At 31.8% G+C, this 15374-nt stretch overlaps 1 protein-coding gene across 1 annotated transcript; it reads right to left on the reverse strand.

Moving 5' to 3' along the window:
- Nucleotides 1–1374: 1374 nt before the first annotated feature.
- LOC127264749 (protein SUPPRESSOR OF MAX2 1-like) lies at nt 1375–5856 on the reverse strand. The gene is made up of 3 exons (XM_051294255.1): nt 4106–5856; nt 3487–3775; nt 1375–3400 (listed from the first exon to the last, which is right to left on the reverse strand). The coding sequence occupies exons 1-3, from the start codon at nt 5377–5379 to the stop codon at nt 1748–1750; spliced, it is 3216 nt and encodes a 1071-aa protein (XP_051150212.1). The 5' UTR covers nt 5380–5856; the 3' UTR covers nt 1375–1747.
- Nucleotides 5857–15374: the final 9518 nt, after the last annotated feature.

Below are 15374 nucleotides of genomic sequence, written 5' to 3' on the forward strand. Positions count from 1 at the left end.
CATTTATCCTTACTCTTTACCAACTACCAATATAATATAAATATTCCTTAAATCTCGTGCTCAACACAATAAGACTATACTTTCATGACGGAGGAAGTATATTATATTTAAATAGTATGTAAATTAAAATTTAAAACAAAAAAATCAACTTCAAATTAAAACCAAGCAAACCCGTATATATATATATATTGTTATAAAATTCAAATTTAATAATTATTTAAATAAAAAAAAATCTAAATACTACCATCAAGATATTTGGGGTATATATATATAGAAGATAATTGTAACATAAAAAATGTGTTGTCCCAATTCGTCCAAAATCAGCAAAGCAGTTGGAAATACACACCACTTTAAATTCATAGAGATACGTATCATTCTTGACAATCTCATACACTCATATTTTCATCTCTAAACACATAAAATAAACAATACATTTCATAAAATCTCCATGATTTTCTTTTAAAATAAAAAAATAAAATAATTTCTTTGACGTGTAATCGAGGCAAAATCCTATCAACAACCAATATTTTGTGATTCTTATTGTTCTATAAAAATAAATGAAAAAAAAAATCTTTAAAAAAAAACGTAATTAATATATTAATTGTGACAGTTAGTTGTAATGGATAATGAAGATCAACGAGATAACCAAATCATGCAGGTAGAGACACGAGGGGCAAAATAGTAAAAGCATAAACTAAATAAGTGCGCTTTTAATCAAAGTCGCATCTTCTTAGGGACGCGACACGTCTCACATGCAAAAACGTGACTTCTGCACCCATGTTGGGGCCCACATTAATTAATTTATTTTTTTAATTATTAATTACTATTAATATTAATATTATTATTATTAATTGTTGACAAAAATAATCAAAGCAAAAAGTTGTTTTTTGACCGTCCGATTCGTACGACCGTTGCTGAACCTTCCTTTATTCACCACACCTTTTTGCACTGACTCAGTCAGGAAAGCTAACCACTCCCATTACACCTAAAATGACCAAAATACCCCCACATATAAAAGTTTATTGCATCTTTTATTCACCCCGATTCTATTAGTATTATAAAATACTAATAGAATCATTATTTTTCTTTTATTTATTATACATTTTAATATAATAATTAATACTCTCTTCGTCCGCCTCTAAAGTTCATATTTACTTTTGCGTCATTATATTTAATATTAAAAATATTCTTATATTTGTATAATTTTATGTAAAAATATTTTTCTATAAGACACTCATTGAAAAGTATTTTTATAATTTTTTTAATTCGTATTACATTTTAATTTAATAATTAATATTAAAAAATCATAAAAAATAAAAATAAAACTCCTAAAGCCGAAAAAAGAAAATAGTATCCAAGATCAACACACAAAAATAAAAGAATGCTTAATTACCGGAGGCAGTGAATATTAATAATTTGATACGGTCACATTATATTAAAACAAATTACTATAAAAAAAAAATTAAAAAAATTAAAAAAATAAAACAGACAAGTGAGTAGTGTTGAAGATTAGTTAACCTGTCAACGTCTCTCACTTTATAACCGCTGTGCTTACACATATATATAATACTATATTTATTTATTTATTTTACTTAAGTTTTTGTTCTTTCCTAATTTAATCCCTTCTCTTCTACCCTGTCTAAAATCCCTGCCCAATAGTTTCTGTATTTACAGAACGACCACGTAAGAAGCCAAAAATATCACTTTCACCTCACCAAACTTCATCACTTGAGTTTACAGTCTTCTATCATACGAGGATGCTCCTCGGCAGCCAATCCGCATTGTCCTTTCTCTTGCCACGGCTGCAAGATTCCGACTCGACAACGAGTCGAACGACCGACCCGCCCGGATCCCTCGTCGACGCCAGCTGTGTCTTGACCTGGTCGAAGCTCGGCGACAACACATTCTCGATCCATTCTTCTAAACTTGTCCGGTCGTGCCATAACCCGCCCAAGATCTTGTCCACGACATCGTCCTCCACTTCGATCGACAAGGTGTCGTCGACAGCCATCGAGAATCGCACTGATATCGTTTTCTTGATCTCGTTCCTAACGAACCCCGACTCGACCGGCTTGAACACTATAGATTCGTCCACGCTGCTGACGAGATCGTGCGGGACCGACGTTATCGAGAAATGCCGGTTCACGAGGCTGAGTTCGTCTTCGTGGTCGACCGTTAGATCGCTCGAGTTGTGAGACCCGTCCGTCTTGTCATCTTCGGTGTATCCCGTCGCAAGATTTAGGTCCAACGAAAGCCCCGACGACACCGGTCCGTTTCTAGCCTTCGACGGCCTATCGTCGCCGCTGTTCAACCAGCTAGCTCGCCGCTTGCCATTCTTCTCCCTCACAATCAATCCCAACTGCCAATCGCCGTTCGCGACGGCAGCGAGCTTCATCTCGTCGACAAAGTGACCGTCCCGTAACGCTTCCGGGCTCGTCGTCGACCAATCTCCGGTGATGATGAATATCGCGTTTCCGAGACCCACTTCGCGGCCGTAGAAATCGGTGAGCCTGCCTCGCTCGATTCCCGACTTTATGCTCCCGCGCACCAGCACATCCGCTTCGTCGATATCCTCTAGCATTATCACCGAAAAAGGGTTCCTTCTTACCGCCTCTGCGATTCGGTCGATCGCCGTCTTGCCTCGGAAATTCATGTCCGATTCTTCGTCGTCACGTCTCCGGCCCAAGCAAATGATCACCGGACTTGTGCCGCATATTTGCTCAGCCAGCACCGAAGCCATTTTCTTCTTCCCGACACGGTCGGGTCCGGTGAAAAGTAACCAAACATCGCCCCTCGACCCTCCGCCGCGCCGCTTCCCGCTGTCCAATCGGCAGCGCGTAATCGCCGAAGCCACCGCCGAAGCCGCCTCCGCCTGCCACCACGCCTTCTCCATGAGCCCCTTGAGGAGTTTCTTGTACGTATCGGCATCCAAAGCATTCGAGAACTTTTCGATCAGTTTCGTCTGCGGTTCGGACGAAATACATCCTAGGAAATCCTTTGCCTGATTTTCCGTAGTAGTTTTGTCGAGCACGGTTTCGGATCCTTTCATTCCGAGAACAAGATCGGTCTTCACCGGGCTTCCCGGAGGACTCCGCATTCTCTCGACCGTATTCATGTTCAATTGAAGAGCTTCTCCGAGCGGTTTCGCCGTACGTCCGCCGCTATTCATGTTCAATTGCAGAGCTTCTCCGAGTGGTTTCGAAGTCGGCATCTTAGGCCGGAAAGGCGGGTGCGAAAGCAACGCCGGATTATACAAACTCGTCATCGACAGAGATGGCGGACCGGGTCGACCCGGGCGAGTATTTTGATGGAAATTCGGGTGGAGATGTAAGCACGTGTCTCGCCATTTCTTCTGCAGCTCTTGAGTCTTCTGCTTCGAAAGGACCCCTTGATCCTTCCCCTGTCGAAAACCGAAGAAAAAAACAAAAACATCATCAGCCCTCCAATCGATTTAATCTCCCGAAAGCACGAAATCAATATGTAAACCTGCGAAGCAGCATTGGTAGTGTCGAGTTTGGCGCTTTGCAGCCACGGCGGTAACGACGTCGGTCGAGACGAGTCCTGTTTAGCGTCGGAGAACGACTTCTCTATGGCCGAGAGCTTCGCAAGTTCCTTCTGGTAATTCTCGTGGCATTGCGGGCAAAAGTTCAACGGCCTCTGAGAAGGATCCGAATTCTCGGAGAGCGACAAGACGGGAAGCGTCGACGTCACCGGCTTCAACGGATTCAAAAACGACGACTCGACCGGATTGCTCAAAAGCCTCTCGGCCCCAAGCCTGCGATAATTCGGACAAAGCAAACGGCACAAAAAGAACAGGATAAGAAAGAATCAAAATTTAAGCCCCCTTTTTATTTTTATGTGTTGTCCGAAAGGGAACCACGTCTAAAAAGGGAATAAAATACCTCTGAATAATTCCAATTCGATCATCATTCAGCACAATTCATATAACTTTTTTAGGAATTGCAGGAAAATTATGAATCTTTGATGAAAAATAATGATGCAAAATATAAATTAAAACAAATAAAGATTCGATCAGATGAATATGCAAAATTCCAATCAAAAGCATAGAATTATTTCAACTGAATTCCGACAACTGTAACCGTACCGAGGGAAAGCTCCGGCGAGCGGCGATCTCGGCGCGACCGGCAAAGCTTGGAGATCCCAATCGGCTTCCATGGTGGAATGGTAAACTTGGCATCTCAAATAAGTCTCACACGTGGCCGCGCCGATCAACCAGAGCTTATTGCCGCCATCTCCGGTGGCGCCGCCATCAAATCTAGACAATAACTTCATTACTTCGACTACAGCCGCCCTGCCCGCCTCCGAAACCACCTGCGGCTTCGGCTGCTCCACCAGCCACTTCAAATCACCCAAATCGAGAACCACGGCGCCAATCCGAATCCCATCGGCGATCGTCTCCGACAGATCGGAGATCCTAGCCGGAATCTGATTCTTGTCAGATAAATCCCCTTTATCCATGGATATGATATGAACATTCTTCAGAAGCTCAGAGCTTCCCCCCAATTCCTTGTTCTCTAATTTTCTTAAGAAATCCTTCACGACGGCGGTGGGGTCCGAATCGCCGACGAGAATTGGGTTCCGTTTCTTGGCTCTCAGCATTATCTCTAACAGCTTCTTCGATTCTTCGATCTTTGGATTATTCCCAATTTGTTGCAGGCGGGGATTTAGATAAGGGTTTCGATTGGGTAAGGGGATGGACGGAGATGGGGACGGTGCCGCCACCGTAGGCGGCGGAATTGATAATTGGCCGGAATTGGAGAGGACTCGAGGTCCAATTGAGCCCAAATTAGATCCGAAAGTGGATTGGTGATGAAGAAGGGGGTTAGGGTTAGGGTTAGGGTTAGGGTTTGAGGAGCTCAATGATTGTTCTATGGTGGCTTTGACGGCGGGGCTGGAGAAGCTCGCCTCTCTCATGACGCGGCTGACGCTTGGATCGTCGAGAATGGAGATAATCAGCTGTTCGAGCTCGACTTTGACGGCGAGGAGGGGCTGCTGCTGCTGCTCAGGGCAGCCGCGGCGCTGGTGGGCCTGGGCGCGCTTGAGGGCGGCGAGGAGGGCGTTGGAGATCGGCGGTTCCGTCGCCGGCGCGGTGGCGGATTGGGCGGTGGGGAGGCGATCCAGGGCGACGGTGAAGCAGAGCTCGAGGGCGCGGCACTGGAGGGGATGACTGGAATTAGGGTGCGACCGGATGCAGGCCTGCCGGAGAAATCCCGACGGCGAGGCAAGCAGCGTCGCCGCCACGTGCAGCGGCGTGGTCTGGCCGTGGTTGCGACGCGCCGCCTCCGCAATCGAGTGGTTCAGAACGCTCGCCGCCTCCGGCGTCAGAGTCTGCTGAATCGTACTCAGAGCAGCTCTCATATTCCTTCCCCCTAACTTCGTCTTCTCCGGCGAGACAATCGACAAATCAATAATCGACTAGTGTGGTTTTTTTCTCGAATTCCAATCGAATTCAACAACCAAAAGGGGGGAAAATCAAAATCCCCAGATCAATTTCAAAATCAAAACCCCCAATCGCTCGACAAATGCACAAAACCAAATCAACCGATCTTAGGGTTTCCAATCCCAAACCTCAAATTAGTTGCAGAGTATATGAGATCAAGAAAAAGCTGAAACAAGAAAACGAAAGATCAGACCATCTCCTTCACACAACCAACCACCCCTCAATCAATCATCTCTCTGTCTCTCTCTCTCTCTCTCAATTTTGCTTCTCACTCTAAAAACCCATCTCTCTGTTTCTCTCTCTAACCCTCAATTAACACATACACATATACAAACCCCCGTCTCTTTCCCATTGAATACACCCAAAAAATATCCCCTCCCTCCTTCCAACTCCCACATGAACACAAGAAACAAATTGTCAAAAAAGTAAGCGCTGATGCCATAAATCCATAATAAATTAATTTAATTTTCCCTAATTTTGCTTTTTCGGAAAGAAACCATAAACAATTATCAAAAGGGATATGGAAGCAAAATTAAATTGAAAATGCAAGTACATCACACAACTCACTTCCCTTATTTAAAAAAAAAAAAACAAAAATACAAAAAATAAAATTATATATTTTTCAACAGTGAAATTTAGGGGATTTACAGCATGAAAAAGTTGAAAGTTTTGTTTTTTTATTTATTTAATGAAAAGGGTGTGTCAGAAAGGATGAGAAGAGGAATTTATGGAGATTTGGGAACTTTTTTTCTGGGCTTGCAAAAATTTCTGCAATTTTTATTAATTTAAAAAATACTTCATTGGATAAGTGAAGGAGTTCTTGATTTATTATTAGTATGCCTTTACGCTATTTAATTAAAAATAGAAAGGTAAATGTGACTTTATTGGAGGTGATGAGGAGCTTCTTAGTAAATGTTACTACTACTTTATTTTTAATTTTTTTTATTTTTATTTTGTTTTTTATTTTTTAATTTTTTATTTAATGATATGTATTTTAAATTTTGAATTTTGGATTGACTCTACTTTTCATGTTGCATTTATTTTATAAATTAAATATAAGACAAAGTGCAGCCCTACATTCTTCGCGGAGAGCGTGTTGCCACGCGTTGTAAGGACGTGTTTGGCTCTGGATTTCAGATTTTTTAAGGTATGTTCGATTATTATTCCTTTCATCTTTATCTAAATTGTCCTAAAAGATTTATTTTTTAAGTGAAAAATAATGTTAATATATTTGTGAATAAATTTATGCAAAATAAAAAATAAAAAATTCCTTGGATTCAGTGAAATATAAAATATTATTTGAGTAACTATAAATAAGAATATAAAATAAATTGGTAATTGAATGGTAAATTATAAATGATAAAAAAAATGACTATTTAATTTTTTTAAAATAATAATAATAATGGTAAGTGAAGTTACTCAAATAGCCCGAATGTATAAAAATGTTAGATGTGTTTTTTTAGTGCTTTAGAAAAATTTGAAGTATTTGTTGTTAATAATCGAAAATTTAAAAGTATTATTAAAATATTTTTTTTTTGTTATTTTTTTATATATTTTGTGAAAAAATTTCTTCATCCACTTAAATTCATATTTTACTTTTTGTATTTGCTTTTTTTTTTTTTTAAGTAAATAAAACTCCCGCTACAAATTATCAATACTTTTATGAATTACGATTACATTTATTATATAAATATAGTTACATTAAACTAAAATAAAAATGCAATATATATATATATATATCTTACATGCAAAAATACTACTAAGTACTCCTTCCGTCTCATGTAATATGGGTGTATTACTGTAGACACGGGAATTTAAGTAAAGTATAATTAGTAAGTAATTAAGAAGTATATTAGGAAAAATAATTATAGATTAAGATTAAGATAAATAAATAGTTTAATTAAAATTAAGAAAATTATAAAATTTAAAATTTAAAATGCGATTAAAGTGCATAATTATATTTTCAAAAATAGAAAGGACAAGTTATGTGGGACGGAGGGAGTATCATTTAAATATTGAGTAGTATTTTTTAATTTTCACAACAAAAGTAAATATTAACATAGACAAATGGAGTATAATTTTATTAAGAATATACATGTTGAAAATGATAAAAATTAAACACACACACTACACAATATATTCAATTACCTGTATGCATAATAGTATATTTATAATTTCTGTAAAAATTAAATAATATTTTAGTACAATATTGATTTATAATTATTTTTACTATAGAAAATAAGTTGGAATAAATTGAGTATAATTTAATACTCTCTCTCTCTTCTGTCCTTAACAATCTATCTATTTTTCCATTTTCGTTTGTCATTAACAATTTATCCATTTTATTTTTTAGTAACTGTACTATCTACCTAAAATTACAAATATTCTTCCACTTTACAAAATATTACACAAATGTCATTACATTTATATCATACAATACTAATAAGGGCAATTTAGTATTTTTGTCTTTACTTCTACTGCATTCCAATATAATATAATATTTCTAAAACCCCGTGCAAAAAATAAATGGATATATAGATATAAGACGGATGGAGTAAATAGTAAACTTATGAGAACCCCTTTTAATAAATTATTTTTTAAAAAATAATATATTGGAATGTTGTTTGTTTAATAAATAAGTTAATTAATTTTCTTATCTAAGAAATTTAATAACATCAATAAGTAATTAATATTTGATGTGTTGCTACTAAATAGGATTTTAACCTCTTTAACATTTTTATGTCCACATGATTTTTGTCAATGGATTGATTTGATATGTTATTTAAATTTAAAATTTTATTAGTCACCTGAAATCAATTCAAAGTTTTTTCGATAACATTGAAATTTATGGTTGTATTCTTAATTGTTTGTTTTTGTTAATTTATATTCCTTCTTTATAATATTAAAAATACAGTTATTTTATATTTAATATTTTTATATTTTTTAAAAAAAAAAATCATTAAAAAATCACTTTAAATTTTACTTTATATTACATTAAAATTATTTTAACTTAATTATTCTCCGAACACAACCAAACAAACTCATAATAGATTTAACCGATTTTCATTTGCTATTTTTTGTCCGCTATTTAATGTGTTACAATTTTCATAATTTTTAAAATCATTTATATTCACTTTTTTTAAAAAAATAAAGGAATATATATATATATATATAAATAAAGTTTAAAACTTTAAAATTATTTTAAATTAAATATAACTGAAATTTTTGGATAATATTCTGGACATAGGAAATATTACAGCTTTTTTTTATTTATATAAGGATTTTGAAAATATTGTAATTTTTATAATAATAAAATATTAAATATCAAATGTGATATGAATAAATATCAATAAAAATATTTTGTATGCAAATATTTTTAAATGAGAAATATATATCTTTTATTTATTTTTTATTAATAAAACGCAAATTTATAAAAATATATTGATAAAGAATTTATAATAATATTTTTTTTATAAATGCATCTTTTATGATAAAAATCAAAAATTATATTGATAATATAAAAAGATAATACTTTTGTGTTTGAATATGTTTTTTAAACGAATAAAAATATATATTATATGTATTGTATTTTTTTATCATATTTTTTAAAGAAATCAAAATTACAAAATGAACAAACTTTGGCGTGTTTGTCTTTTATTTCAAATAATTATTCATTCTATTTTTAGTAGTGTAAAAGAATAATAATAATTTTTTATAAAATATTATATTATCTCTATCTATTTATATTTAACGTTACTATTTTTAACAATAAAAATATTTTTATAGTTATATAACTTTTTTTATAAATGTCGTTATATTAGTACTCCATTAGTCTCATATCTATATATCTATTTATTTTTTTCAAGGAGTTTTAAAAATATTAGTATTATATTGAGATAAAATAAAAATAAAGGTAAAAAACTAAATTAACTCTATTAGTATTTTATGATATAAAAGTAATGACATTTGTGTAATATAATGTAAATTGGAAGAGTATTTGTATTGTTAGGTAGATAGTACAATTACTAAAAAAAGAAATTGATACTTTGTTATGGGATGGACCAAAATGAAAAAAATGGATAGATTCTTAAAGGACGATGAAATATTATAAAACATCAATAAAAATAATTTTGTTATTTTTCTTTAATTTGTACTATATTTTGATATAATAATTAATATTTAAATATTAACTTAAAAAAATAAATGAATAAATTGATTGGACGGAGATAGTATAAAAATATTATTTATAAATAAAAATCAATTTCAAACATACAAAGCAAACAGGAATCTTTTTAATGAAAAGATTGTTATAAAGTGGTGAAAGGACGCGACGACACGCGCTGTGGTATAACGTGGGGGTGAGGTGAGTAGGTAATTAATTAATAATTAATTAGTTAATAATGATATCGGACATACATAACATATAATAAATGTAGTATTAATAATTAAGTGATGTTTGGCTTTAAATTAAAAACCAATTTACAACTTTTGACGCGCTAAGGCAATGGGACAAATCCACCAATAGCCGCGCCGCTGCCTCTTCCGTATCTTTAGACTCCCTTTGCATAACCATTTTTACCATTTTTTATTTTTAATTTTTTTAAAAAATAATATATTATTAATTATTGAAAATAATTATTCTTCATTTTCGTTCGTTCCAAAATAATATTATCATTTTTTAATTTAATAATTATACTACTTACCTAATAAAATAAATCTCATTCCAACTTACACTATACAGACATAGGGATGTGAATACAGGGGCTAAAGTCTAACCTGGTCTGATCTATTTAAAGCTTTTTTATTTAAATAGAACAGACTTATGCTTAAAAAAAACTTTTTAAATTAACAAGCCGGCCTATTTATTATTATTATTTTTTATTATTATATATTAAAAATAATTTTCTATCTGATAATAATATTTATTAAATAATTTTAATTATAAATTTATTATAGAAAATAGAAATTTTTAACTTATATATATTAAATAATTGTATATACTTTAAAGGCTAGACTCAGGTTTTTTTAAAAAAAAATTCAAGTTAACAGACCAAGTTTAGCTCAGATATTTTTAAAATAGGATAAACCTATTTAGCCAAAGTCAAGTCTGACCTTTGCCTATTTCCACCCCTAATTACACAAATATCATTGTTTTTATATTACATAATACTATCGGGGGTATTTTTGTATTTTTTTATTACAATTCAATATAATAAAACAAAATAAATATCACTCTTCCAATGGGACAGAGGAAGTACTCTATTTTATAAAATTTACTATTTTTAGAAAATCTATTATTTCAAACTTTAAAAATATATATATCGGATGCAAAAAGATCATTTCAGTTAAAAGTTCAAACTATTTAATGCATCTATTAATTATTTAATCGTAAATGAGATTCTCCAATAATATATTTAAATGTATATTTCTTCAGGTTTAATTTTGGTGTTTGTTTAAACGTGTGTGTTCCATGTAATTATTGCCTTATTATCAATTTTTTTATTTAAAAATTTATAACTATTTAGGTTTTTTTTTTTTATTTTATCTTATAAAATTCAATATCCAACAACTATTTAAATAACGAAATGTAACATAAATTATCACATGACAACACTTTAACGAATGATTTTATCTTCAATTAGTAGCTATTTAAATTTAGGTATATTCTAAATTAAGAACTTTTAAGATAAACATAAATATAAATAATTCTAAAGTAAATATTACGTTATATTATCTCATGATTATTTGATCATTCCAAATAATTCTAGACATTTACAATTTTGCTCGTGAATTGGGAATGTTTCGTTTCTTTACATGTATTTGTTGGAAAAAAGGGTTCTATCAAATCTCTTTCGAAGATCAAAACATAAGCCATGGTTAACTTACAGTAATAATAATACTTTTCAACGAATTATATACAGAACTTCAAAGTAATAAATAAGACATATATTTGTTAACTCAGCTCGACTGTAAATCAATCTATATCGTGGATATCCCAATTTATGAGTAGTTCAACTATAATCGATATTGATTACAAAATAAAAACAACCACAATCTCCTTCAACTTATTTTATCAACAATGTCTAGTCTTGAAATAACTCCACATGCTTTGGTTGTCACAAAAGCGTATAAAAAATTGTCAGATAATAAGGCAACTCAGAGCTGGTCATCTCCTCTAGTTGGATTTCCGATAATTCCGATCTCCAACGACTCCTCCAACGAATTTAAATGTAAAACAAAAATTCAAAACATGGAGATAGAGTGGAAGTATAATAATTTTTCTCTATTTAAATTTTGTCTCTCAAATATGCTCACTGCCAACAATGGTTGTCCCACAGCTGATTTTACGGCCACCTTGTTGATTCAAAAAATCAAACTAATTAATTTTCTTTTGCACTGATATGGAATGAGATATTTTTCTATATATCTGAAATTACTTTGACTTACCATATCTATCTTTTTGTCTCTATTTCATATATGAACTAATGACACAAACTGTCTCATAACAAATTATATTTAAATATATTTTTTAAAATTTTTTTAATTAGATATATTAATTTTTATTAAAATTACTAATAATATCATTTACATAACAACTAATAAAATACTATCATATTTTATTATTATTATAATTAATTAATTAAACATTGCTACCTTCTATACTTTATTTCAAATCAAATGTATTATTTAAAGTTGAACGAGGGATATATCAAATCAAATATCCTTTATCTAAATCTAAATAGAGCCTAAGATTATGGACCAGTTCCATTAAAATGATTATTATTATAAATTTCATATTATTGGAAGCAAACGATAAAAATGATTGGTTACCTTATTATTATTATTTTCACTTTTTACTGAGTTATTTTTTCTTATAAAATATTATATCAAATTATTATTTTATTTTTAAAAAATAACAAAAAATAAAAAGACACATAATATTAAAGTTTTTTGTTTACATATATATATATATATTTATCAACAATAAATTTATCTTTTTTAAAAAAAATCCTGCCATATTATTTTCATAAATTTTCAAAATTCCAACAATATCGAACCTTAAAAAACAAATCCATTAACTTTTGGCAGATTCTTAGCCTTTTTTAAAAAATAAAAAAAATAAAAAAAAATAGCTGAAAAAGGTGTAAAAAGAAAAATGAGGTTTGTGAATGTGAGAGAGAAGCAAAAATGATGAATGTGAGATAGATTAGAAAGTGCGCTTTTTGGTAACGCAACGCACGCTTTCACTTACCTTTTACGCGTTTTGTTGTTTTCGGCTTTGGGCATACAAACCCACTTTTTCCCTTCATCATTTCATTTCACATTTCCTTTTTCTTTACTCTCCCAACTGTCGGTTTTAAAATCGCTTGCAATATCGACTTATATTATGGCTTTCTTCATTTTGTATTTTTACATAAAATTAATAATTATTGATTTTTTGTGGTAGGGAAAAAATATATATTATATTATTTTAAATAATATCTATAAAACGGTAGTAATATTGTTGACTTCTGGCGTTGATTCGTTCGATCATTGTGGTCAGACAGTGAATTCCTTTGTAATAGGCGGGGTGCAAGGTGGGTAGGGAAGACCCATAAGTTGGTCATTGGTTTGAAAGAATGATTGTTATTGTACAAATTCAAGTTCTACATTGGAATATTAGAAGAAAAATCTATAATTTTTTAAATCTTACATAAACTCTACTAGAATGATGTCTTTTGGAGAAAGTTCCTAAACAAATCCGTCCGGGATCAGAGCAAATAGGACGATATCGTACTAGTTGAGTTGACCCAGTCCCAACAATGATATCAGAGCTTTCGGGTTAGAAGCAGGTTGTGCGATCGAATCTTTTAAATTGTGCCTTGGATTATATGATTAAATTATGTGAACCTTAATTTCACACTACTATTACGTAACTGTTTGCTCTAAAAACGAGTTAATAGTTGATCACTGATAGTTAATAAATTATGTGATATTTTTGTGTGACTAATTGTGTGATCTTTGTCGTTAATATTTGAGCATTATGGAAACTGTGTCTATTGTATCTTTTGACGACAAAATTGATTTTCTAATTTGGAAACAATATACTCGGGTGTGTTTGTTTAAGGGTTTGGATTTTGAGTTGAGATTTGAATAGTAAAAATTTTGAATTTGAATAGTTGTATGATGTGATATAAATAGATATTGATGTGATGTTTTGAATGTAAAATTGATTTTTAGTATAATATAAAAAATAAAAAAATAGGTGTTTGATTTGATGTTTTTGGGGGTTAAATGAGATGAATAGTGAATTGAAAATCTAATCCCCAAACAAACACATAAGAAAAGTATCTTAGTAACACAAAAAATTGCCAAAACTATTCATGGTGATTTTAATCGTTTATTATCTAAGGATAGAAAATTGAGTTAGATAAACATGCATATTTATTGATAATATTGAATTTATCTGACTTTGTAATTAGAAAAGTAGGAAAATATAATTTTGCAAAAGAAGTCTGGGAAGAACTTAGAAAATATATTTATATGAAAATGTCTTTGCCGAATAAATTATTTCTACGTGAAAGTTCTTTATATTAAAACTTGATTTAACTAAGTCAATTGATGAAAATCTTGATATTTCTACTGAATTTGTTCAAGATACTAAACAAATTGAAGACATTGATGAATACATCCATATTGTGCTCTTGAATGTCATTCATGGATATTTTTCTAATGTCAAATATGCTATTAAATATGGTAGATATAATATAACGTTTTTTTATATATAACTTAGAAACTCGCAGCTGCTATCCTTCGGGTGCGCTTTGGGTAAACCCCCGGCCGAATATAATAGTCTGCAAATTAGGCCCGACAAGACAAGTCACACTAAGCGAACAATGTGTGGTAGACAAGATCTAGAGGTGTCGAAATTTAAACTCATGACCTTACGATCACAAGTTCATCCCCACAACATTAGATCATCCCTTATGGGACAAAAAATAATAAAACTCTTAAAACAGTTATAAGTTGATTAAATAGTAAACTAGATTTACAGGTTAATGAAAAAGAAAAACAAACAGTTGATGAAGTCTTGTTGCCTATGAATAAATCACATAATTTATAAAACTTTGAAACTTAAAAGAATAAGGGCAGATGGAAAGGAAAGTCTAAGTATAAAATAGGAAGTATTATAATTGTGGGAACAAGAATCATGTTATAAATCAATGTTTACATCCTAAAAAAAATTTAGAAACCAACAATGTGATGAAGCGAATGTAACTATAGAGAATAAGGTCGTAAGTAACGTGTTTATACTAAGAGATAATTTTTCTACTAATGATCTAGTGTGGAGAAATGAGTGATTATCTAATATTGCCATTAAGAAATTTGTCTTCGATTTGCAACTCTATATCGCATGCTTGTGTTGATATTAATTATGCTAAAGTTTAATTATTTTGTTATATGTTAACTTTTGAAAGAATGGATGTGCTACAACTTGGTGTTTTTTATTTTGTTTGCATATATATTTGCTATGTATTTTTTATATGTTTTGTGTGCAATAATTAAGTGGTAAGTTGCACTATAAAGGCAATATTGTCATCATGTTTTCTATTCTTGTATGTTCTCCAAAACAATCATGATGGTCGACCAAAAATAAGGGAGAATTTGTTTTCGATTCAACCTGAATTTGACCTGACATGATCGGATTGAAATTAAAAGACCCCAATCCAAATCCATTCACTTCTCTCCCTCACGGTTTCTTTGCGATAGAACAATTTGCTTCTTCATTCGTATCCCTATTCTCTCGCGCTCAACCATGGTGGTTCCTTTTCTTTCGGTTTTGATCGAGTCTATCAAGACTAAATAATGTATGTCAGTCTCCTTCTCTTAGGGAGTCTATCAATTCCTTCTTTTTGGCACTATATACTACGTT

Source organism: Andrographis paniculata, unplaced genomic scaffold (genome assembly GCF_009805555.1).
Source record: "Andrographis paniculata isolate CXL003 unplaced genomic scaffold, ASM980555v1 Contig71END, whole genome shotgun sequence".
Taxonomy (NCBI): domain Eukaryota; kingdom Viridiplantae; phylum Streptophyta; class Magnoliopsida; order Lamiales; family Acanthaceae; genus Andrographis; species Andrographis paniculata.